The following is a 20,620-nucleotide window of genomic DNA, read 5'->3' on the forward strand; positions in this document are numbered from 1 at the left end:
TACCGGCTGTGCCAAATGACGTTGTGTCCTTGGGCAAGGCACTTCACCCAACTTGCCTCGGGGGGAATGTCCCTGTACTTAGTGTAAGTCGCCCTGGATAAGAGCGTCTGCTAAATGACTAAATGTAAATGTAAGTCATCCATATTCAACAGAGGCTTTTGCCAAGTCCACGCGAGGCCCCGTGGGATGTTCAACCCTGGCCGGAGGCCCAGGTAGGGGAGAAGACCTCCAGCACTCACTGCCATGTCCCCCGTGTTGGTTCTTGGTGGAAGGTGAGCCAGGAGACAAATAGACAGAGGAAATTACAATGGAACAGGAAGTTGACCTTTGGCTTTAGCGACACAGCCTACACCAGACACCGCAGAACAGCTAATACAGACGAGCAAGCTTGTGGTACGGCTGCCAACCAGATAACTGAGGATGACAATACAGTGCTTCACTCAAGGAGGTTTTGCTCTGCAGAAATTAGTTTCGTAACTCCATTTTTGGAGTGAGAGTGCATGTTTGTGTGTCTTAGTCCCAGACAGAGATGTGAGTGTGCATGTTTGTGTGTCTTAGTCCCAGACAGAGAATTGAGTGTGTGTGTTTGTGTGAAAGGCTAAAAAAGGCCTTGAAAGGAACCACAGAAAAGAGGCCTGTTTCAAAGCCGGCAGACAGAACACACACACTGGAGTTACCGACAAAGTATCTGCACTGACTTGACCTTTGTCTCAACAGCTGTGATACGTTTAGCAAACCAGAAAACACACACACACACTTCTTTTTTCTAATTCTCTCTCTCCCTCCCTCTCTCAGTCTCACACACACACATATAAACATACTATACACATACTATACACAGAAACACAAATCTTTTTTCATTTTGCTGAATACATTTGGTCTCTGTTTGGTTTTGGATTGTTCTGGTTTCGATTTAGTTTCAGGAGTACTAATGTTAAACCCAGCTGTGGGCAGTGTGTTAAGCAGGGACAACCAAAACAAGTCTGATCATCCAGTGTAGAGAACAGCAAACTAGACACGGCCTCCAAATGGTTATGCTTTGATTGCATAACACAAGTAACCAAAAAGGACACTTTGGATAAATTACACCTCATCATTTCCTGAATGAGTGTCTTGTTCTCCCCTTACTTGCTCGACATGCACACATTCCGTGTTTGAGGGCTGCCGAGGAGATGGCGATGATGAGGCAGATAACGGTTCACAAGAAGACCGATATTGCGTGCTATATTCTCTTGAAGCAACAAAGACGGAAATGGAGAGAACGAGAGACGTGTCAACATCTGTAACTCATCAATGTGACTGGCTGCGGTCGCTCGGTCGAGGATTGTGAAGATCATCTGATATCATCCACTGCAACACACCCACGCATCTTTCTTATAAGATGGACATGAAAACTGTTGTAGGCCTGAATGTTGAAGCCCTTTCCAACACGCTGCTACCTGGTCAGCGTTGGTTAGTCAGGAAGCTGAAACAGCGCATCTGGACGTTTCGATGCGCAAAGTAAGCGCCCGGTGTATTTTCGAATTCTCAGAGTTAAAACGTCACATCTTACCCATTTATGCCCCTCGGCGTAGCGTCAGTTCTCCAGAAGACGTGGTATAACGCAAAAGGCAGGACTCCGAGGTTATTTGGGGGGTTTAAAACCGGACCGAACCCCAGCTGCCTGCAAGAGAGATCCGCTAAAGCCCTTCGGCGGGAGGGGCTCGCGATGTAACCATATTCCTTCCGTTTTTTCCCCCGGTGACAGTAGAGAAGAGGCAGAGCGAATTGCCAGAAAACGGAAAAGCGCTGATGCCCTGAAAGCTCTACGCTCCTCTCTCGCTCGCTCGCTCGCTGACTCCCTCCCTCTATGTTGTATGACCTGCGCATCTCTCCTACACTATAAATCTCGCGAGAAACTGTGCAACTCCATAGAAGGTTATTTTAACAACTTTTTTGTTGGGTCAATAAACATGATGGTCCTATCCACTACCAGCAATAGGCTAATATTGTAAGCATTTTTGTTCATAGCGAGACGGAGCAGAAAGGTGGGTGGCTGACCCGCAGTCTATCCTCTACCGCCCTCCACTGGAGAGGGGCTGAATAGTATCCAGCTCCCCTTCAAATGTGTGCGTAAATGGTGGTGTGAGATCGTGTGGAGTGTGTTTGGTGGGGGACAGACATGGTAAGCTGATGTTAAGCTTCAGTGTTTTGTTGTCCCTGCGGGCCAGTGAGCCCCCACACCGCAGAGAATGTGCTGGGGACAGCAGAAAGGCAGGAGAGGGGAATGAAGAGAGAGATTGAAGAGAGAGATGGAAGAGAGAGGAAGTATTGCCTACTTTATTGGGTGTTAGAAAATCCCTCTGTCATTCTCAAAGGCGAGGGAAAAAGAATTGCATGTTAGTATTTCAAAAACCAACAATTTCAGATATTCAAGTCTCGGTAGAAAAATACAATAATGACAATACATGGCTGTTATTAAAGATAATTTATTTTAAAATAAATGGATTTAAATAACAACGATTTTCCTTGGTTGTGATTAGTATTATTATAGTCTCCAACAAGCCAACTACAACGCAAACTTTGCACTATGCCGGGGACGTCATCAAAATATAATTTGCCTGCTCTAAATTATTTTAACCAGCAGGTGCCAGTAAACCGTGTTGATTGGAGACTCAGTGATCACACGTCCGCATTTTTCAACTGGAACTCGACGCCGAGTCAAGGATTAGAAGTTTTTGCAGTATCCCTTCCACCTCCCAAACTGTTCTTGTTGCACCCAAAAACATCCCTACCTCTCCTTCCATTTGTTCCCACTTGATATGTTCATGAGGAAGAAATTGATTCAGGCGATCAGAAGGGAAGAAGGGCCGTATTTTACCACTAGAAAAGGCAGCCCTTATGTATGCAGTAGACACCTCGCACAAGAGGACTACAATGGAGGCTGTAGCCTACCGTCAGTCGCCTAAAAAGTGGTGTTGTCCCAGGTCTTTTCCCTTTCTAACTGCAGCACTAAAAAGGGAATCTGTATATGAAAGGGCGAATAAACGCCAATCTGATCCCTCTTTGCCCGGGGATGGTAGCGCTACCTGTCAAGTTGGATCACGGCTATGTGACACACCCACATAGGTAAGATTTGACCTCAGAGCTCCTTCTAGGGGGCATACTGGGAGTGGGAATCGTTCAGCAGTGAAGTTGTTTAGCACAAGATAACTTTTCTGTGGTGTTTCACAGGTGCCATGGATGAGGCTCTGGATTACATCCAAGACTTAGAAGCAAGGTTGGAAAAACTGGAAAGCTTTAAGGCACCTGAAAGTTTTGTTCGGATCACAATAAAATTCACAAATACAAATGTGCGTTGCCATCTGTTGTTTTCTTGAAAAACAAAGGTGTTAAATACATTGCGACTACACAAAAAAAACAGCATTGACAAGGAATGAAAACAAATCACAAGTCCTCAGACCAAATAGCTAAACATAATAATACGATTTGTAATTTCAATGTAGTGGTGCGTCTTTTGTATGATGTCCTATTATTACCTGAATGTTTCAAAACAAGGAAATTATGACTTTGCATGCAATCAGCATCAGTTATCTAAATATTTTGTCCAGCAGGGAGCACTGTAAAAACTTCCGTACCAGAAGGCCTACTGTTAGGAAGATAAGAGTGTCTCAATAAAGCACCGCAGTCTTGAACGTTCTGACGTACGCATGCGTAAACCGGTCCACCAGCGGTAAATTGTCTTTCGTAGTCGAGAGTCATCGAACAGTTCTTATTACTCAAAGTTGTTGACATAAGAGTAAACGTTATCACATCGACAACACCGAGATAACGGGATATCTAAGCTGCGAAGAATATGCCCAAAAATAAAGGTAAGTCCCCTTGAAACGACGTTTTCTTTGCTCGGTGCTCCCGCCGACTCGTACACGCAGAGGAAAACGTGCCACACGGTTTGAGACAGACTAGCCAGAGCTAGCTAGATAACGTTACGTCGATAAGTTAGCATTGCTAGCTAGCCAGCACGGACAGCAAATTCTTCCAACTGTGATCATAGCCAGCCATCTGATTTTTAACCACTTTGGGATCAGTGTACTGTAACTACTTATATTAAACAAATAAAGTAACGGTCCCTTCAACATCAGCGGATCAGACTGTTCAGGCCGACTGCGCACTTTCGCTGTTCTATTAATGTTACAACTGGCTATTTAGCACCTAGCTAAAATGGCTTGCTAACTCCCTCATCGAGACAATGGCAAATCCTGCACACATATTGTTGGTATTAATTTGCTGTAACTTAACGAAAATAGCTGTGCTAGTCTATCAAGGATAAATAGTGACTATTGCGGGAATTCACATATCCGTTAAATTGTCTTCTTTAAAGTGTTACATAGACCCAAACCGTTTCATGTTAGTTTGCTAGATGGCAAGCTAGTTGCAACTAGCCAGCTAACTAAGCCATGCTAATTTGCCCATCCCTTCTCAGTTCACATGGGTTTCTGCTATTCTAACTTGTAGCGATAGTACGAGTTCTTGTAACTCTTGTGATATTTCGTGTCAGAATTGAAGGGGGGGGGGATTGTATATTTTGTATCTCATGTTTAGCTGTCCAGTTAACTCAGTTCAATTACCGAATATTATTCCACCCTGGGTAATTGTAATTTTAGAGTGAAATGACAAGTCACTGACTGTCCCTCATTTCTCAGGTAAGGGAGGAAAAAATCGTCGACGTGGAAAGAATGAGAATGAGTCGGAGAAGAGAGAGCTGGTGTTTAAAGAGGATGGGCAGGGTGAGTATCAATATTATATAATGCTGGATTTTGTACTAAATAAATGAGCAAGTTTTCTATAAATGACACAACCATAACACACGTTGCCCTGTTATGCTACCCTGTTACTGTAATAGATGACATGGGGAGGATTCGATCCTGCTTGGATCACAGTAGTGAATAGCTCATCTACTCATTTCTCTTTCTGGGGTACAGAATATGCTCAGGTGATCAAAATGCTAGGGAATGGACGGTTGGAGGCCATGTGCTTTGATGGAGTCAAGCGCCTCTGCCACATTCGAGGAAAACTCCGGAAAAAGGTAAGAATACACTGTTCCGCCACGCACACGACTGAACAGGGAAAACCCTGACTCAACATTTTCTCAAAGGGTTGTTGGCCTCCATAGTCAGAAAGCACGATAGGTCCTGTATGTAAGTATGGGATGCGTTTGGAACAATGTAGGTTTTTTGTGTCCCAATTTCTTGTAGGTGTGGATTAACACGTCGGACATCATTCTAGTGGGATTGAGAGATTATCAGGTGGGTTTCATCCTGGATTACAGCATGAATTCATCATATTAGTGATTGAAGTAATACTTTCAGGTGGTTAATGGGTACAGCTCAGTGGTTGAGTATTTGACTGCTCATTGCAGGTTCAAATCATATGATCATCGTATGTTGCATTGAATAGAAGCACCAGACAAATGAACACCCATTTCCAACATGAGAATGTCGATTTGGATACACCAGTGTTGAATTCCAGCAACTGTACAATGATGTAACTGTTGTACTCCTTCCTCAAACTAACCTGCCCTCCTATTCTCCCCTCACTCCAGGACAACAAAGCTGACGTCATCCTAAAGTACAATGCAGATGAAGCCCGCAGTCTGAAGGCCTATGGAGAGCTTCCGGAACACGGTACGTTACTCTACCTCAAACATGTCCACTTGGTGGTCTTGATCGGTGGTCTTCAACCCTGGTCCTCAGGGCCCATTGTCCTGCATGTTTTGGATATTTCCCTGCTCCAACACACCTGATTCAAATGAATGGGATGTTATCAAGCTCAGAGTATGCTGTCAATGACTGTGTAAATTAGGTTTTCTGTATGTTTTTATTATCTTTTGTTTAACTTTTCCCTGTTGTGTCCCCCTTTTATAGCCAAAATCAACGAGACAGACACCTTTGGCCCCGGGGATGATGACGAGATTCAGTTTGATGACATTGGCGATGATGATGAGGACATAGATGATGTAAGTATTCTCTGAGCCCTACAAAAGATTGTTACCATGGTGATTAGATTATTATGGTCAGCCGTATCCAGGAAGTAAATAATGACGGCGCATAGGATCACAATGGTGACATCATTAGTCAGACATGCATCAGACAGTGCATTCCTTGTCCAGTTCACTTGTTCTACAAAGATTCCACTGTACTTTTATTTAGAAGGGGTTCATCCGATGCCCTGAATTCCAGTAGTGGTAACACAGTGTCTGTAACCATTCAGTAGACCAAGTGGTTTTTAAATCTTCATTCTCCTACAGATCTAAGAACCAGCTCCCATAGGAAAAGGTGAGGATTTTCCCTTCAGAGAATCGACACAGGACCTCCACAGCCACACGAGGACTCTGTCCCCCCCTTTTGCCTACAAAACAACACGATTTCATGGAGGTCGAACCCTCTCATGTTCTCACTGACGCCGTGACTGCAGCATCTCTCTACACATTTATTTGCGTTATCTTTTTAAATGTATTTATATCAATTTCACGCCAAGTGGAATTTAGTTAAAAGTACAGAATCTCTGGATTCGCAATAAAAAGATAAACCATTTTATGTTTGGTCTGGCAGTCTGTATCATTGTAGTTCATTGGTATTAACACTCTTTATATAGTTTAGATAGACAGAATGAAAATGTTTATTGATTATGGGATGACAAATATCCCTGAAGATGCCAATGTATCTTTTGGAATGTTTCTTTTGTTATTACATCATATTCCAATTACAGCATTGCAGTTAGATGAAGTGCTTTATTTTGTTGTTTTGAATCAACCAATGGCCAAATGAAGGCCCCCTCCAGCCCTCTTTAAAATCAGTCTATTTTTTATTTCCACCCCAATGTGTCTGTCTGTTTTTATGTAACGTTTCAGCTAACTGCTTGTGAGACTAGTCCTGCCTTAGGGGCTCCGTCTCCTATCTGTTTTCTGGAGTCACCGTGAATGCTTGTGTTTCTTTCACACTTTTAATGTACAATGATGTCTGAAGGCTGAGTTTAGGGATTCCCAATAAAGAATTTATCTCCATGAATTTGACTTTTTGACTGAACGCTTTTGTGCCTGGCGAGTGTGAATGCGATTGCACTGTCACTAGGTTGTGCACTTGAGTCTTTATTTTAACATGCACTTGATTTGGTTAACTATGAATTAAATCATGAGCCTTTGTACACAAACGAAATGTAAGCGTAAAATAACGCGATGTTTCAAATAAGAATTATGTAATGGCCTGTTTACTGTATGTGCAAAAGAGTATGAGACTGCGTGTGATATCTAGGGAAAAATTGACCAGTCATGCACGCACTTATACATCCTCGCAAATAATGACGTCATATCACCCTGGGGCTGCATTGATGGCACGTGCACTCTTCGGGCACCCAGACAGTCACCAAAAATAGCTCCGATGTCCTGCGCATCTGGATGTAAACATTAAATGCCACATTTACATGATGCACTGAATTAATGAGCCCCGTGAGACGCTGAAAAATATTTTGGCTGCTCTGTTTGTCTCTCTCTCTCTCTCTGTTTCCCCGAGAAGTCTGCTTCCGTTCAGTTCATAGCTTTCTGCCTTGATTTGCAGCTGGGCCTCCTAACAGTCTCTGCGGAAAAACAGTATTGATCAGAGGCGTGGAAGAAGCAGAGATGACAGTCGCACCGGTGCTAGTTGGTCGTGAGATGACAGGTGAGGTCCGGTTTGAAATATAATGCGGTGGGGCTGGATGTTTGTATTGATGTTGCTGTCATCTTTTTGCCTCAACTGGCATTTGTTATTACAATGATTCAGTAACGACATGCAGCATATAGTTAATTTATATTGTTACCATGCTTTGTGTTTGATTGAAGAGATATTAGGATGTTTTACTTTGCATGGATTTGCATAAATTGACATAATAAATGAATCTGAGCACTGCGCTTGTGTTCGTTTAGGACAACATACCGTTGAACTGTCATACCAGCCGACAAAGCTTGTTAGTTTCACTGTATATGTTTCTTTGTTGTGTCTTGTTGCTTAGTTTTTGTCTGTTAAGTTATGGTATCTGACAAGTATCAATATGGCATGGATATCTAAAACGGGGCACCTGTGCGTGTACCATGTCAACATACGCCGTTAGAGCAGTGGATGACTATGAATCATAAATCATTACCATGCCCTCCATACAGCTGCCCTGAGCCCTCCCCCTATCACTGGGACAAGGCAGTCCACCAGTGAGCTCACATCTCCTTCCAGCATGTCATCCAATCACAGCAGCCCAGCAGGTAAATAACCTCTTAGTATACATTTCTTATACTGATGGGATGCATTCAGTGACTCTGTGTGGGGTGGTACAGCCACAAAGTCCTCACTACCACGAGGACAGATTAGCAGTCGGCATTAGGTCTTGCAAAGTTCCTGGGAGTAAAGACTGACTGTAATCAGGAATCATGAAGGCAAAAAAGGAGTCGTCACGTGTTTTTGCATGACAGATTCAAAGAGCCATTTTAGATGAGCAATTCCCTCAAAGTGCCATTTTAGATTAGCCGTTCAGTCCAAGAGCCAATTATAGATTTGGGAGAACATGAGAGAGAGAGAGAGCCTGGTTTTGTGAAAAGCATATCTTGGTCTGCCTCTACATAACCAGTCAGTGTGGAGAGTCATAAATCATAATTTTACCTACCTAAACCCCCCCCCCCCCCCCCCCCCCCCCCAACCATCCCCCGCCCCTTTATCCCCCAGGGTCGCCTCGGATGGACAGAACTCAGTCAGCGAAAGAGAGGAGGGAGGAGAAAGAGAAGACGCAGGGTATGAGTACCGCTCCAGCTGGAGGGGTTGCATGGGGTCTATCTGTCATCTGTCACCGGGCAGTGGGCTCTCCATCCCTCTTTTATCTCTCCTTCTATTTCTCTCTACCTCTCACACACAGACAGACACGCAGTCTGAAGCGAAGGAATTCTTTACTTGTGCTCACCCACAAGCTAGTTAAGAACCGTGCGCGTTAGTTTACGCCATTCACACGCCACACGTTCCACACGCGACGTGTATGGAAACCTGAATGTGTTTGTGTGTGTGTGTGCGTGTGCAGGTCTCCCCGAGGTGCTGCGCGAGAAGGAGCTCCGCGCGCAGCAGCGTCTGGAGCGCAGTGCCGAGGAGCGCGGGAGGCGGATGGGGGAGCAGAGGAGGAGGGAGCAGGACCGCAGGGCCGCGGCAGAGGAGAAGAGACGCCAGCACGCAGAGGGCGAGAAGGTCAGAGGTCAAACGGATGACGCCGCAGTTCTGCTGGCGCCGCTCCTAACCCTGTTTCTCTACGTTTCTTCGTCCTCCTGTCAATTATTTTGCCCAGTGCCTTTTATTAATTCTTCATACCCGTCCCCTTCCTAGCCTCGCGGCCATCTGCAGTCCCTCTTGTGGGCTATGGGTTCTTTTCCCTGGCTCAGCTAGGCTTGTTTGTTCTCCCCGGATAGACAACCGTTTCCAAATGAAATGAAGCAGAACAAAGCAAAGTTGAACAGAGTTGTCCTGGGTAGCGAGAGCTGAACAGACAGGCTGTTTTCCATAACAGAACTAAACTGCTCGGGGTCGATATCCACGGTATTGATTAAACCTCGCCCAGGACAAATGCATGATCTCCACTGAAGACTTTTCCCTGCCGTGTGGGATAAGGCTTATTGTCTGTTGGAATAATAGTTTGTTCTGCACACGCATAGATAACATGTCTGGGTTTTTTTCTATTCATTCTATCAGGTAGAACTTGAATGAGGATTTAAAGGTTTACACACAGTAGTTGATATGTGACTCAGTTGAAAATCTGTGTGTGCGTGTCATACAGCTTACACACACCTCTACATTTCCTGTCTTCTGACGTGTCCGTGATTCTGGTTAGCATCTTTGTCTGTTCCCAGCTGTTCCAAATGCTAAGCAGATTTGGTGTTTACCAGCCCCCTCTCTCACAGTGACAGTAGCGTCAACCAGGCCTCAACCTCTGGAGGAGGATCGATCCATTCTCGGCTCATGGGGGTGTTTCTGTATGGGAGTATTGATTTAGAGCATGTAATCTCAGACAGCCCCCCGTCTTCCACCCTCATCCCCCATGCCCCGTACCTCCCTCCAACACCCCCTCTCACCCCCTCTTCCAACACCCTCTCTCACCCCCCTCCCCCCCTCCCTTCAGAAACACACATACTGACATTGATTGGGAGGCCTTTTGGGAAGCAAAATGACATCATCGCTAGTGTATCATGAGTTGCTTTCCTGGAAGCCAACTTCCTACGTATATATCTGTTGAGTAGAATCCTTCACATGATTTTATGTGTATTTGTTTAGTGGACATCTTCTGTTGTTATTTATTACATTTGGTAGCTTGTTTCTCCCTCTGGGTAAAGGCAAGGTTGAGTATTTGAATAGATCATGGATCTGCATCATGTGAAATATCAATGTTTTGAATGTAGGATAACTGGTCCATTTCAATCTGATGTGTTTACTGGGTGTAGAGTACTTGTCTCTATGGAACCCAGAGAAAGGTTCTTTTTGAGTCCTGGTTCTGGTTTGTCTTAGTTGCTTAGTCTGCTTTCACCTTAAATGACTCTGATCCTCCCAATATCACAGTGTCTCTCTCCCCTCTATCAATCTATTTTTCACTCTCCCTAAAGTGTTTCTCTATCACTGTTTCTCCTTTTCTTGTTCCACACTCTGTGCCTCACTCTTGTTTAATTTGACCTCTCTCTTTCTCTCATTTAATCCCCCTCCCATCGATCTCTTCACCCCACCCCCTCTCCGTTTCTCCCCTCCTCTCTTCCTCCCCTCCTGCAGTGCTGTGTGTGTGACTGCATTTAGGTTTGAACCCCCCCCCCCCCTCTCCTCCAGAGGTGGGCATTCCCTTCCATCTAATACTGCATTCACCCCCGTGCTGCCAGGAGGTCTTGAATAAACACACACACACACACACACTCCATGAACTGCATCTCCATTATCTGCACTAATGTAGGTAATATTATGAATTATGAATTGGAGGTGAGAGATGAGAGACAGCAAGAGAGCATGGGATATGTCTGTCGCAGGTTAATTACATCAGAACAGAATAATAAAAGATGGGAGTCGGGATGTAGAGAGGGTTGGAAGCAGCAAAAGAGAGAAATAGAGTCTGTGTCAGTGCCTAGTCCTTCGGCGTGTTATGACGTATTTGGGTACGTGCGAGCATGTTCCCCTGCGAGAGCGTGTGTGCACAGTTTCATCGACCAGAAGGGGGATGGGAGGGCTGATGTGATGTCCGTCTGTCTGGCTAAGTGCTATCTGAAATAGACTCAGTCATCATAGAGAGAGAGAGAGAGAGAGCGAGCGAGCGAGCGAGAGAGAGAGAGAGAGAGAGAGAGAGAGAGAGAGAGAGAGAGAGAGAGAGAGAGAGAGAGAGAGAGGTGAGCAGAAGGAGGGTGGGGTGAATGAGAGCAAAGAGAAGGAGAGAGACAGAGAGCGTCAGAGGTACCTAGAGGGAGCAGCAAACAGAGAGAGAGAGAGAGAGAGAGAGAGAGTGAGAGAGGAAGAGAACAGGACAGGACAACGGAGAGATCTTGTTTTATTCATCACGGGGGACAGAGTGAGAGAACGGAGTGAACGAACAAGCCGTCGTTTGGAGGAGAGCAGGGCGAGGTTGCTGCTGCTGCTGTGCGGTAACCATGGCGCATCTGTCTCCGTGCCCGTCGCCGGGGGCCCGTCGCCGTAGCGACGGCTCGGTAAGAGAGTGTCTCTTTTACCCTGTTTTGGAACGGAACGAGAAGGAGAGGCTGGAGGCCCTGGTTCGCCGGAGGGCAGGAGACCGAGACAGGAGGGGGGACGCCCTGGACAACAGGCCTAAGCGCTGGACCTGGGGAGGGCCACCAGGAGGGGTGGAGGGTGAGTACCCACACACACACACACACACAGCAGGGAAGCAGGTTTTTAAAGGGCAAAGACAAGAGAGGGGAGATGGCTTTGAAGGAGGTCTTGTTGTTGGAGGTGGGGGGCAGTGGTGTAGGGGTCAGGAGGGGTGGAAGATAGAGAGCGGTGGGGGATGGGAAAGGGTGGGGACTGATTAAAGACATGGAAACAAGACATTGAGGAAAGACAGAGATGGGGGGAGAGAGAAAGAGAGAGATGGAGAAATCGAGCAATGGAGAGAGAGAGATGGAGTGACAAGGAAGTGGATCAATTTGAAAAATAAGAACAGAGGCAGAAAGAGAGCGAGAGAGAGGATTTGAAAGGGGGGAGGATAGGGGGAGGAAGACGAGCGACCGGGGAGAGAAAGAAAGAGAGAGGACAGAGGCTAGAAAAGGGTGTGGAGGCTGCAATGCAGGGGAGGACAACGCTTTTGTCTTCAGTTTCCTTTGAGAGAGACTGGATTGTGTTTTGCGTGTGTGTGTTTGTCGCCGTATGTGTGTGAGACAGCGACATGGTAAAAAACATGTCGCAGACACATGTCGCTGTTTGACAACAGTGAATGGATGGTGTGTGACGCTTGAACGTATCTAGTTGATTTGCCATCGATAAACGAATTTGAAGAATTTGAGTTGAGTACAATGGACGTGTGGGTTTGACTTTGGCGAGACAGTTAAGATTTGCAACCTGTTAACGTGTTACAGGTGTGTGTCTGACTCCTAGTGCTGTGTTTGAAGTGTGTGTGTGTCTTAGTGAGTATCTCATCAAAGGTGCTGTGAAGAAGTGTGAGTGTGTGTGTAGATGTCTGAATGTGGTTTATTTCCTAGCAGTGCCTCTGCGGGCCTCCAGACCGGTATAATTCCCAGGATGAGATACGCATCTAACCTTGACAGAAAGAGAGACCACACACACATAAACACACACATCTACAGGGGATATTTACTATGTCTGTAAACACCCATCAGTGTGTTATTGTCTACCGCCCACCGACACATCTATGTCCCCTGTCCTGTGTCACACACACATAGATACACACACACCACCTCCAACACACTCTCTCATACGGGGCCTAGCTAATGTGGAGGCATTGTTTTGGCTATATTTGACAGCATGTGTGTTTGGGTGCGTGTGTGTGTGTTTCCATGCTTCCACTGCCGTCATGTAGCAGTGCAGTCGCCAAACTCAGTGGTGCGTCCATAATGCCATCAATTATTCACCTCGCATCCCCCCCATCAGCTTGTCTGCTGCCACTGTTGGCCTGATAGCTGTGGCCAGGGCCTGTCTTCCTGGCTGCCCAGTGTTGGAGTGTAGGACCTGGTCTGGGATCAGTTCACTGTAGGCTTCACTGCAGCAGGAACAGCAGGCTCTCAGCTTACACAGTTTGGAGGGTAGGACCTGGTCTGGGATCAGTTCACTGTAGGCTTCACTGCAGCAGGAACAGCAAGCTCTCAGCTTACACAGTTTGGAGGGTAGGACCTGGTCTGGGATCAGTTCACTGTAGGCTTCACTGCAGCAGGAACAGCAGGCTCTCAGCTTGCACAGTTTGGAGGGTAGGACCTGGTCTGGGATCAGTTCACTGTAGGCTTCACTGCAGCAGGAACAGCAGGCTCTCAGTTTACACAGTTTGGAGTGTATTAGAGGACATAGAGTTACTGACTGCAGGAATTGTGTGTGTGTGTGTGTGTGTGTGTGTGTGTGTGTGTGTGTGTGTATGTGAGAGTGAAAGGTCTATGTTTGTTTGTTTGTTTGTGTGTGTGAGTGTATGAAAGGTGTGTGTGTCTGAAAGGTCCATGGGTGTGCGTGTGTGTGTCTGAAATATCTGTGTGTGTGTGTGTGTGTGTGTGTGCGTGCAGCATGTGATGATGAAAGAGAGAATGTAATGCTTTGCTTTCTCTACTCTGCTACACCTGCTGCCCAGGTAACCCTAAGACCCCGCCCTCTCATGCCATTGGCTCAGCTCAGTCCAATGAGCTCCCTGCTGCTACCAGTCCCAGCCAATCCAGTAACGGTACATACCACCTCTCCCCCCATGTGTCCCTCCCATCCTCCCCACACTCCTCAATCTATTCCTGCCTGCATGTGGATGTTCTTTTGTGTGTTTTTTTCTTGGAGAGTGGACTGCTGTATTCTGGAACATGAATGTGTGTGTTTGTGTATGATTGTATGTGTATTTCCATGACTGTGTGTTCATTGTGCACACCCCAAGTGAAGTGTGCATACAATACAACGACCTGAATTTGTGTTTGTGAGATGTGTCTGTATGATGTTTTTAGTGTTTGATTCCGTAAAGAAACACCCACATTGTTTACATGGTGGAGTCAATCTAGTTTTTACTTTCCATCGCACCATTGGGCTGAATGAATCCCCCCCCCCCCCCAAACAGAACAAAGGTCTTGTGTACTTCCTGGCCTATGGCGATGTTTAGAAATCCCTAGATGAGAGACTGACTGCATCTCAGTGGGGGGTGGGCCTCCCTTCTCCCCGAGACCAGACTGCGCCTGGAGCAGTTTTCAGTACGCCCCCACTTCCACCCCACCCCCACACCCACAGTTTCTCACCACAGTCAAGAGAGACATTTCTTCTTCTGCATGTCCACACATTTGTGAGATTTGTTTCTGGCTTGGTGGTGTTCGTGACTCTGTGAGTGTTTGTGTTCTGGAGCGTTGACGTACAGGGTGGTAGTGGGGTAACTGTTATCTGATATGGCAAAAACTAATCAGGAACGCCCGGATAGTATTGAGTTTATTAGTATGTATTTATTAGTCACCTTGGAAACAAACGTTTCACTGACCTCTGACCTCCTCACCTGTCTGCAGCCTGTGACTTCCTGACTGCACCCCCGTCAGATCCACCAATCAGCAAACGTCTCTCTAACTCCTCAGCCAATCTGCAGTCACCAGACAGAGGTAGGGCGGAGTCAGAATACCTTTGACCAGGCCCACAACCCAACACTCCATTCAGTCTTTCTGTTCAAAAGAACCCGTGTGAGGAATGCTTGTTCCTTTTTTTTGAAGGACCAAGCATTTTTCCAAGCACACTTCTGTATTGGTGTGTGTGTGTTTCCTTTATTTTGTGTGTGTCATTGTGTCCGTCTTTTAGCGCCGCCCAGTCCCCAGAGGGCCAATAGGAAGAGTGTGTCTGACGACACCAGAGGGGCCGCTAGGATACCAACGGTCCGTACAAACGCTCTCCACCACTCAGCTCACTACACCTGTGGCTTCACCTCTGGAGGCCTAGCTGAGGCCTAGCACAACAGCTGTGTGTGTGTTTGTGCTGCTCTGTTACAGACAGAGAAGAGCCCCGCCCCCTGTGGGCCGGACTCTGCCATGAGGCGGCTGGAATCTCCGACCACGCCCACCCGAAGCTCCTCCCCCAGGGCTCAGAGCAAAGGCCTGGGAACGCCTAAGAGGTACACACACACACACACAAAGTCATACACGAACACACAAACGCACACAGGCACACACACAGCAGAACCATGTGGGACGGTCGACAGCAAAGGTGACCCCCTGTCGCCATGGTTTCCAGGGTCAGGTCCACCAAAAGCCGTGCCCAGTCTCCCTGCTCCCCCGGCCAGTACCCGCCCTCCCCCCTCCGTCAGAGGGCGACCACCCCGGTTTGCGATGGCAACCAGGACAGGGGTCACGCCGAGGGCAAAGGTCATGGAACCCTGGATAAGAAGATCCCTAAATCCACCAGCAGAGACCTTGGAGCAGGTACGAATGTGATACGTACTGCACAAATCCATCAAATGTTATGTCCATTAGTAATTGACGGATTGATCGTGTATCCTCCCAAAAGCCGCCATCCATTAGTGCTGTGTCTGTGGAATGGTTGCTGAAATGAGACTGATGTGAGGTGATAGGATGGAGGCCCACAGACAGGTAGACAGACAGAGACAACAGGGAGGAGACTGCTGGCTCAGATGGATGTTCTGTCCTTGAGAGGAGAGTCTGTAACCTGAGCTACCCTTCTGTAGAGCACCACACACACACACACACCTCCCCAAGGTCGATAACCTACGTCTCTCTGTCTGCACACTCCCTCTCTTCTCTCTCCAAATCCTCCACCCCCCCACCCCCCTCCACAGAGTCTCCTGGTACGCCCACGGGCAGGAATGTTGCCGGGACAACCGATGCGGAGGAAGCGTCCAGGCTCCTGGCGGAGCGCCGGCGTCTGGCCCGGGTGCAGAAGGAGCAGGAGGAGAAGAGGAGGCAGGAGGACGTGAGGTGGGCTGGGGGAACAAGAAGGACCCTGGGGGCTGGGGGGGACGAGAGGGGCTTGGTGACAGTAACCCGGGGAGCCATACCGCTGACCTGCCTCTCTTCCCAGATTGAAGGCAGAGGAGGAGCTGAGGAGGCGGGAGGAGGCCCAGGAGAGGCAGGAGGCGGAGGCCCGCAGAGCAGAGGAGGAGAGAGAGAGGCAGGAGGTGGAGAGGAGGAACAAAGAGGAGGAGGACCGGAGGATGAAGGAGCGACGCTTGAGAGACATGCAGGACCAGCTAGACAGAGAGGTCAGGGGGTCAAGTTCATCAGTCAGAGGGCGTCTGAGCCCATTTATAGGCCTCTTACATTTTGATATCAGAAAGAGAGGAACCTCATAAGCGTGTGTATGTGTCTGTGTGTGTGTGTGTCTTCAGAGAGAGAAGGCATTCCTGCATGCCCAGAGGGAGGCGGAGAGGAAGAGACAGGATAGAGAACGTCGGCACATACAGGAGGAGCAGGAGAGACTGCTGAGAAAGAAGGTAACACACACACACGCACATACACTGACACACACACACACACACACTGACACATACACACTGATACACTCACATACACATTTACACAGAGACCCACATTGATAGACAACACATGCCCACATACACACACATTCAAACTGATAAAGACACACAAAAGGCACGTCCACACCATCCTAGAGTACAGTCTCAGTGCAGTCCTGATGAAGCCTTTTGACATGAGACATCTGAACTCCCTCGCTACAGCGTATTGAGGAGATTATGAAGAGGACCCGGAAGACTGAAGTTGACTCCCCCGCCTCTGCACAAGGTATGAGACACACCACTCACACACACACACACAGTCCTGATCTGACTCAGCTGCAGTGTGACTCAGCAGACTGAGAGGCTTGAAGCTCGAGAGCTCCCTCCGGTGGCTGTACAGGTGGGCTGAGCACCAGACTGTACTAGACTGTATACTAGGCTGAATTAGGCTGCACTAGGCTGTACTAGGCTGTACAAGTGGGCTGAGCACCAGACTGCGTCTCTGGACACATGTTCCAGTCTGAACCCGACCCGAGTTCAAGAGCACAGTAACCGTGTCCGACCCAAAGCCAGCAGGTGTTCTGTATAAATCGAACCTGAGCCGAGCCAGTTTATGTAAGCTGATGCACTGAGGTTGACACACAGACAGTGAGTCCATCATTTGAAATATGTTTACACCATATTTTCACCAAAAAGAAACCAAAGCCCCGCGTCAAGCAGGCGAGCCCGGCCTGTTGATCCGAACCCGGGGCGCCACCCTGTGGTGCTCCCTGCCTCACTCTCAGCTAAGCAGGCCTGAATCCCGGCGCGCGGACACCTTCACAACTGTGTGTCCCTTCTCACCCCACAGGTGTGCCTGAGGTGAGGGGGCTGGCTGGAGGAGGGTACGAGGAGGATGCCGGGGCGGACGTTACACCCGTTTCAGCCCCACCGGACTCCCCCCTCATCACGCTGGGCCCGCTGGAGACTAAGAGCGGCGGAGACGAGCTCTCGGACGGGGTCCAGTCCATGGACGTTAGGTGGGCAGCATCTCTGATTGAGTCTGTCTGTCTCTCCGTCAAGTCCCTCTGGGCTGCCAGCCTGCCTCGCCTGCTTGCAAAAAGGCCAATCGGTCCTCTCCCACTTTTGATCCACAAAAAAATATTTAACGGCCGCATCCTCACAGATAAAGCCATACAATCGAAATAATTAGATTTTGCCTTGCTCTCGAGTCTATAGGAGGTTTGTCATACTGTGGCAGCAATCGTTGCTCTCTCACATCTCCCTGTCTGTCTCTCTCACATTTCCCTGTCTGTCTCTCTCACATTTCCCTGTCTGTCTCTCTCACATCTCCCTGTCTGTCTCTCTCACATCTCCCTGTCTGTCTCTCTCACATCTCCCTGTCTGTCTCTCTCAAATCTCCCGGTCTGTCTCTTGCAGCCCAGTGTCGAGGGACGAGCTTGTGAGCGCTCCGGAGTTCTCCCAGGTCACTGAGGGGTTAAACAGCCTGAGCAACGTCCGCACCCTGGAGCAGCTGCTGGACTTGACCGCCCAGGGGCGCAAGCAAGTGACGGGGGTCGACTCCCACCCCTTCCCCAAGCTGAAGGCCAGCAGTGCTGCGGGGCTTGGGGACCTCAACAAGAACCTGCTGATCCAGGGCTACAACGCTGGCTCCTTCCCCAGCCCTGCCAGAGACTCCTCCCAGATACTCCAGAGCCTCAGCTCCAGCCCTGGCAAACTGGACGTCCAGTAACCAGGTACACACACACACATAAAGGTAGTTTTTTCTATCCTGGTGGGGCGTGGCCATTCACTCCCATTCAAAATCCTGTTATCTCTAACCACTAACCTCTAGCCTTATTGTTGTTAATGGTCTAATATTGTAACATGTTAGAATTGCATTAAGGGTTAAGATTAGGGTTAGGGGTTAGTGGTTAAAGATGCATGTACAATTAACAATTTAACAATACTGTTACACAATCTCTAACCACTTACCCCTTTTTGAATCAACCTATATTTCCCCACTCTTCACTCTTTCTCAACTCCTCCTCTTCCTCTCTTCCTTCCTTCTACAGGGAACTGCTTGGGGCTGAAACTGGACTGGTACAGACAGGAGCCAGGAGCAACAGGGTGGTCTTTCCCCCCGGTCAGAGAGACCACCGTGAGAGACCAGGGTCTTCCTGTGCCTCCGCCCTCCCCCTCCCCCCCTCTCCCCCACCTCAGGGTTCGGGGGGGGGGGGTCGTTGGAGACCCTCCATCTGCACCATCACCCACCATCCCCTGCCCCCCCCCCCCCTTCCCCCGGCCTTCCTAACGAACAGCTGCTGAATGTGTGGGGGTCTCATCCGTATCGACACACCTGCTGAATACCATGAAACAAACACACACACAATTATACTACAGGAAAGCAACGCTTTGAATCTCAGCCCCTAGCTGCGTAATACTCTGTATGGATCTGTGTCCATTTTTGTTGATGTCATCACTCTGCCTTTGGGCATTATGACGTGACATGATGTGACACAGTCTTATGTTAATAATATCCTGTAGCGTTTATTCTGTAAGGAGTTAGGATGACTGTTGTCATTCTGTTGCATCTTTAGAGGGGACTTTGTCTTCTGTAAATACTGTGGCCTGTCAGGGGGATAGTTCTAGGCTGTGGTTGTTGCTGTCTAACTAACTACTGTTTGGAGTTGATTTCTGTCCATGTTTATGATCGTGTGTTCACACACCCAAACTGTCCTGCTGTACGCTTGACAGTTGGCACCCGTGACTATTTAACTATATGCAGCATTTTAGTTACTCAATCTGCTATCAATTCGTTGGCATCCCGCATCTGAAGAAAGTGGATACCATCGTATATGAAAAAGCCTGGCTTTGTCGGTTTATGTGCTTTCACATCATTGATTTAGTGAGGATGTAAAGGACCTGCAGATTAACAGTGCTCCATGGTGTGAAATTGGTGTGGAAAATAATCTGTGCAAAAAGTTGTGGCGGTTGTTCTGTATTTTTATTTGCAGGCTCAGAATTATAGAAAATATAGATTATAGAAGAGCAGTGATGTGTATGTGTGGACTGTGTAACGGCTCTAGCTGTAGTTTAATGTGCACTGTTCTAGTTGTGTTGCACCACGAGACTCTGAAGATGCTTATCTCTGCTCCTGTTGGACGACACTCTTACTCTGAAACTCAAAATACCCAGTAAATGCAGGTTTAACCTATATAATATGTGGGGACATGTGTCCTACCAGTCAACTATCAACCACCCATCAACAGCAGCCCCTTAACATCACAACTCTGCCTTTTCAAACGTAATGCAGATCGCACTATTTAACAGCTCTGCTGCTTTCAAAGAATCAAAGTTGACTATGACGGTGTTTTCACATGCTCTTTTTGATGTAAAAACTCAAACTTACAGTAACTGTACTTTGCTCTCAGGGTATGTAGAGCACAGCATGTGTGCTCATCCTGTTGTTCCAGGGAATTGGACATAACATGTTCGATGGCTATAGTGAGGTATGTCCTCAACAGTGAGGTAGAAATGACATCTGTTTATAATTGCTGTCTTCAGTATTACGGAGTTGCAATATCTGTCTCACTCGTTCATTCATTTCCCCCAGATGCTGTTGATATGCATTGTATCATAACGGTCCACCTGCCTTTCAAGGGTTGTATACAGAGTGAACGATTATGGCCAGAATGTTAATCACAATGTCACTAAACACAGATGTCACTGCAGCTGGTAAATTATAGATGTGGTGCATGGATATATCTGCTGATAAATAAACAATAAAATCTCATCAAGACATTTACTAGTCTTTCTGTGTTATCGTGTTGAATCAGGTTATTTTTAGAGCTACGCACAGACAAAGCAGTTGGCCTACAGAGCCATGGAGAGAGATCTCTCTCCTGCTCTATGGCTCTGGCCCTGACATTTTCGACGGTCGCACGGTGGCAGTAATCTTCCTATCCGGTTGTTTTAGTAT

At 47.5% G+C, this 20,620-nt stretch overlaps 3 protein-coding genes across 4 annotated transcripts in view; 2 read left to right on the forward strand and 1 right to left on the reverse strand.

Annotated features, from left to right (window-relative positions):
- The window catches only part of sh3kbp1 (SH3-domain kinase binding protein 1), a 13,705-nt gene extending 11,833 nt beyond the window's left edge, over positions 1-1,872 (reverse strand). For both annotated transcript variants that reach the window (XM_047023956.1, XM_047023955.1), the window contains exon 1: positions 1,553-1,872. Coding sequence is in view for 1 of the 2 variants with exons in the window: in XM_047023955.1 (XP_046879911.1) it covers positions 1,553-1,556 (4 nt within the window). In the remaining variant the exon portion in view is untranslated. The remainder of the gene's footprint in view (positions 1-1,552) is intronic.
- Positions 1,873-3,676: 1,804 nt separating this feature from the next.
- Positions 3,677-7,046, forward strand: eif1axb (eukaryotic translation initiation factor 1A X-linked b). Its single transcript, XM_047024251.1, has 7 exons — positions 3,677-3,851; positions 4,683-4,766; positions 4,962-5,065; positions 5,235-5,285; positions 5,582-5,663; positions 5,904-5,995; positions 6,287-7,046. The coding sequence occupies exons 1-7, from the start codon at positions 3,836-3,838 to the stop codon at positions 6,290-6,292; spliced, it is 435 nt and encodes a 144-aa protein (XP_046880207.1). The 5' UTR covers positions 3,677-3,835; the 3' UTR covers positions 6,293-7,046.
- A 549-nt stretch (positions 7,047-7,595) lies between these two features.
- Positions 7,596-20,435, forward strand: map7d2b (MAP7 domain containing 2b). The gene is made up of 17 exons (XM_047024533.1): positions 7,596-7,694; positions 8,174-8,269; positions 8,727-8,792; positions 9,073-9,233; positions 11,759-11,873; positions 13,813-13,902; positions 14,711-14,800; positions 14,994-15,067; positions 15,182-15,303; positions 15,423-15,610; positions 15,985-16,123; positions 16,227-16,407; positions 16,534-16,638; positions 16,882-16,945; positions 17,510-17,678; positions 18,079-18,395; positions 18,714-20,435. Exons 1-16 carry the CDS (start codon positions 7,655-7,657, stop codon positions 18,389-18,391), a joined length of 2,013 nt encoding a protein of 670 aa, XP_046880489.1. The 5' UTR covers positions 7,596-7,654; the 3' UTR covers positions 18,392-18,395; positions 18,714-20,435.
- Positions 20,436-20,620: the final 185 nt, after the last annotated feature.

This window comes from Hypomesus transpacificus, chromosome 8 (genome assembly GCF_021917145.1).
Source record: "Hypomesus transpacificus isolate Combined female chromosome 8, fHypTra1, whole genome shotgun sequence".
In the NCBI taxonomy this organism is placed as follows: Eukaryota; Metazoa; Chordata; class Actinopteri; order Osmeriformes; family Osmeridae; genus Hypomesus; species Hypomesus transpacificus.

What these genes read in the sequence shown, in the direction of transcription:
- eif1axb (XM_047024251.1), top strand. An exon ending in GTTTAAAGAGGATGGGCAGG is followed by an intron (nt 4,767 to 4,961) that starts GTGAGTATCAAT and finishes TCTGGGGTACAG; the next exon opens with AATATGCTCAGGTGATCAAA. An exon ending in TGGAGAGCTTCCGGAACACG is followed by an intron (nt 5,664 to 5,903) that starts GTACGTTACTCT and finishes CCCCTTTTATAG; the next exon opens with CCAAAATCAACGAGACAGAC.
- map7d2b (XM_047024533.1), top strand. Translation starts at nt 7,655, where the DNA reads ATGACAGTCGCACCGGTGCTAGTTGGTCGTGAGATGACAG. An exon ending in AGAGACTGCTGAGAAAGAAG is followed by an intron (nt 16,639 to 16,881) that starts GTAACACACACA and finishes CCCTCGCTACAG; the next exon opens with CGTATTGAGGAGATTATGAA. An exon ending in CTCCCCCGCCTCTGCACAAG is followed by an intron (nt 16,946 to 17,509) that starts GTATGAGACACA and finishes CTCACCCCACAG; the next exon opens with GTGTGCCTGAGGTGAGGGGG.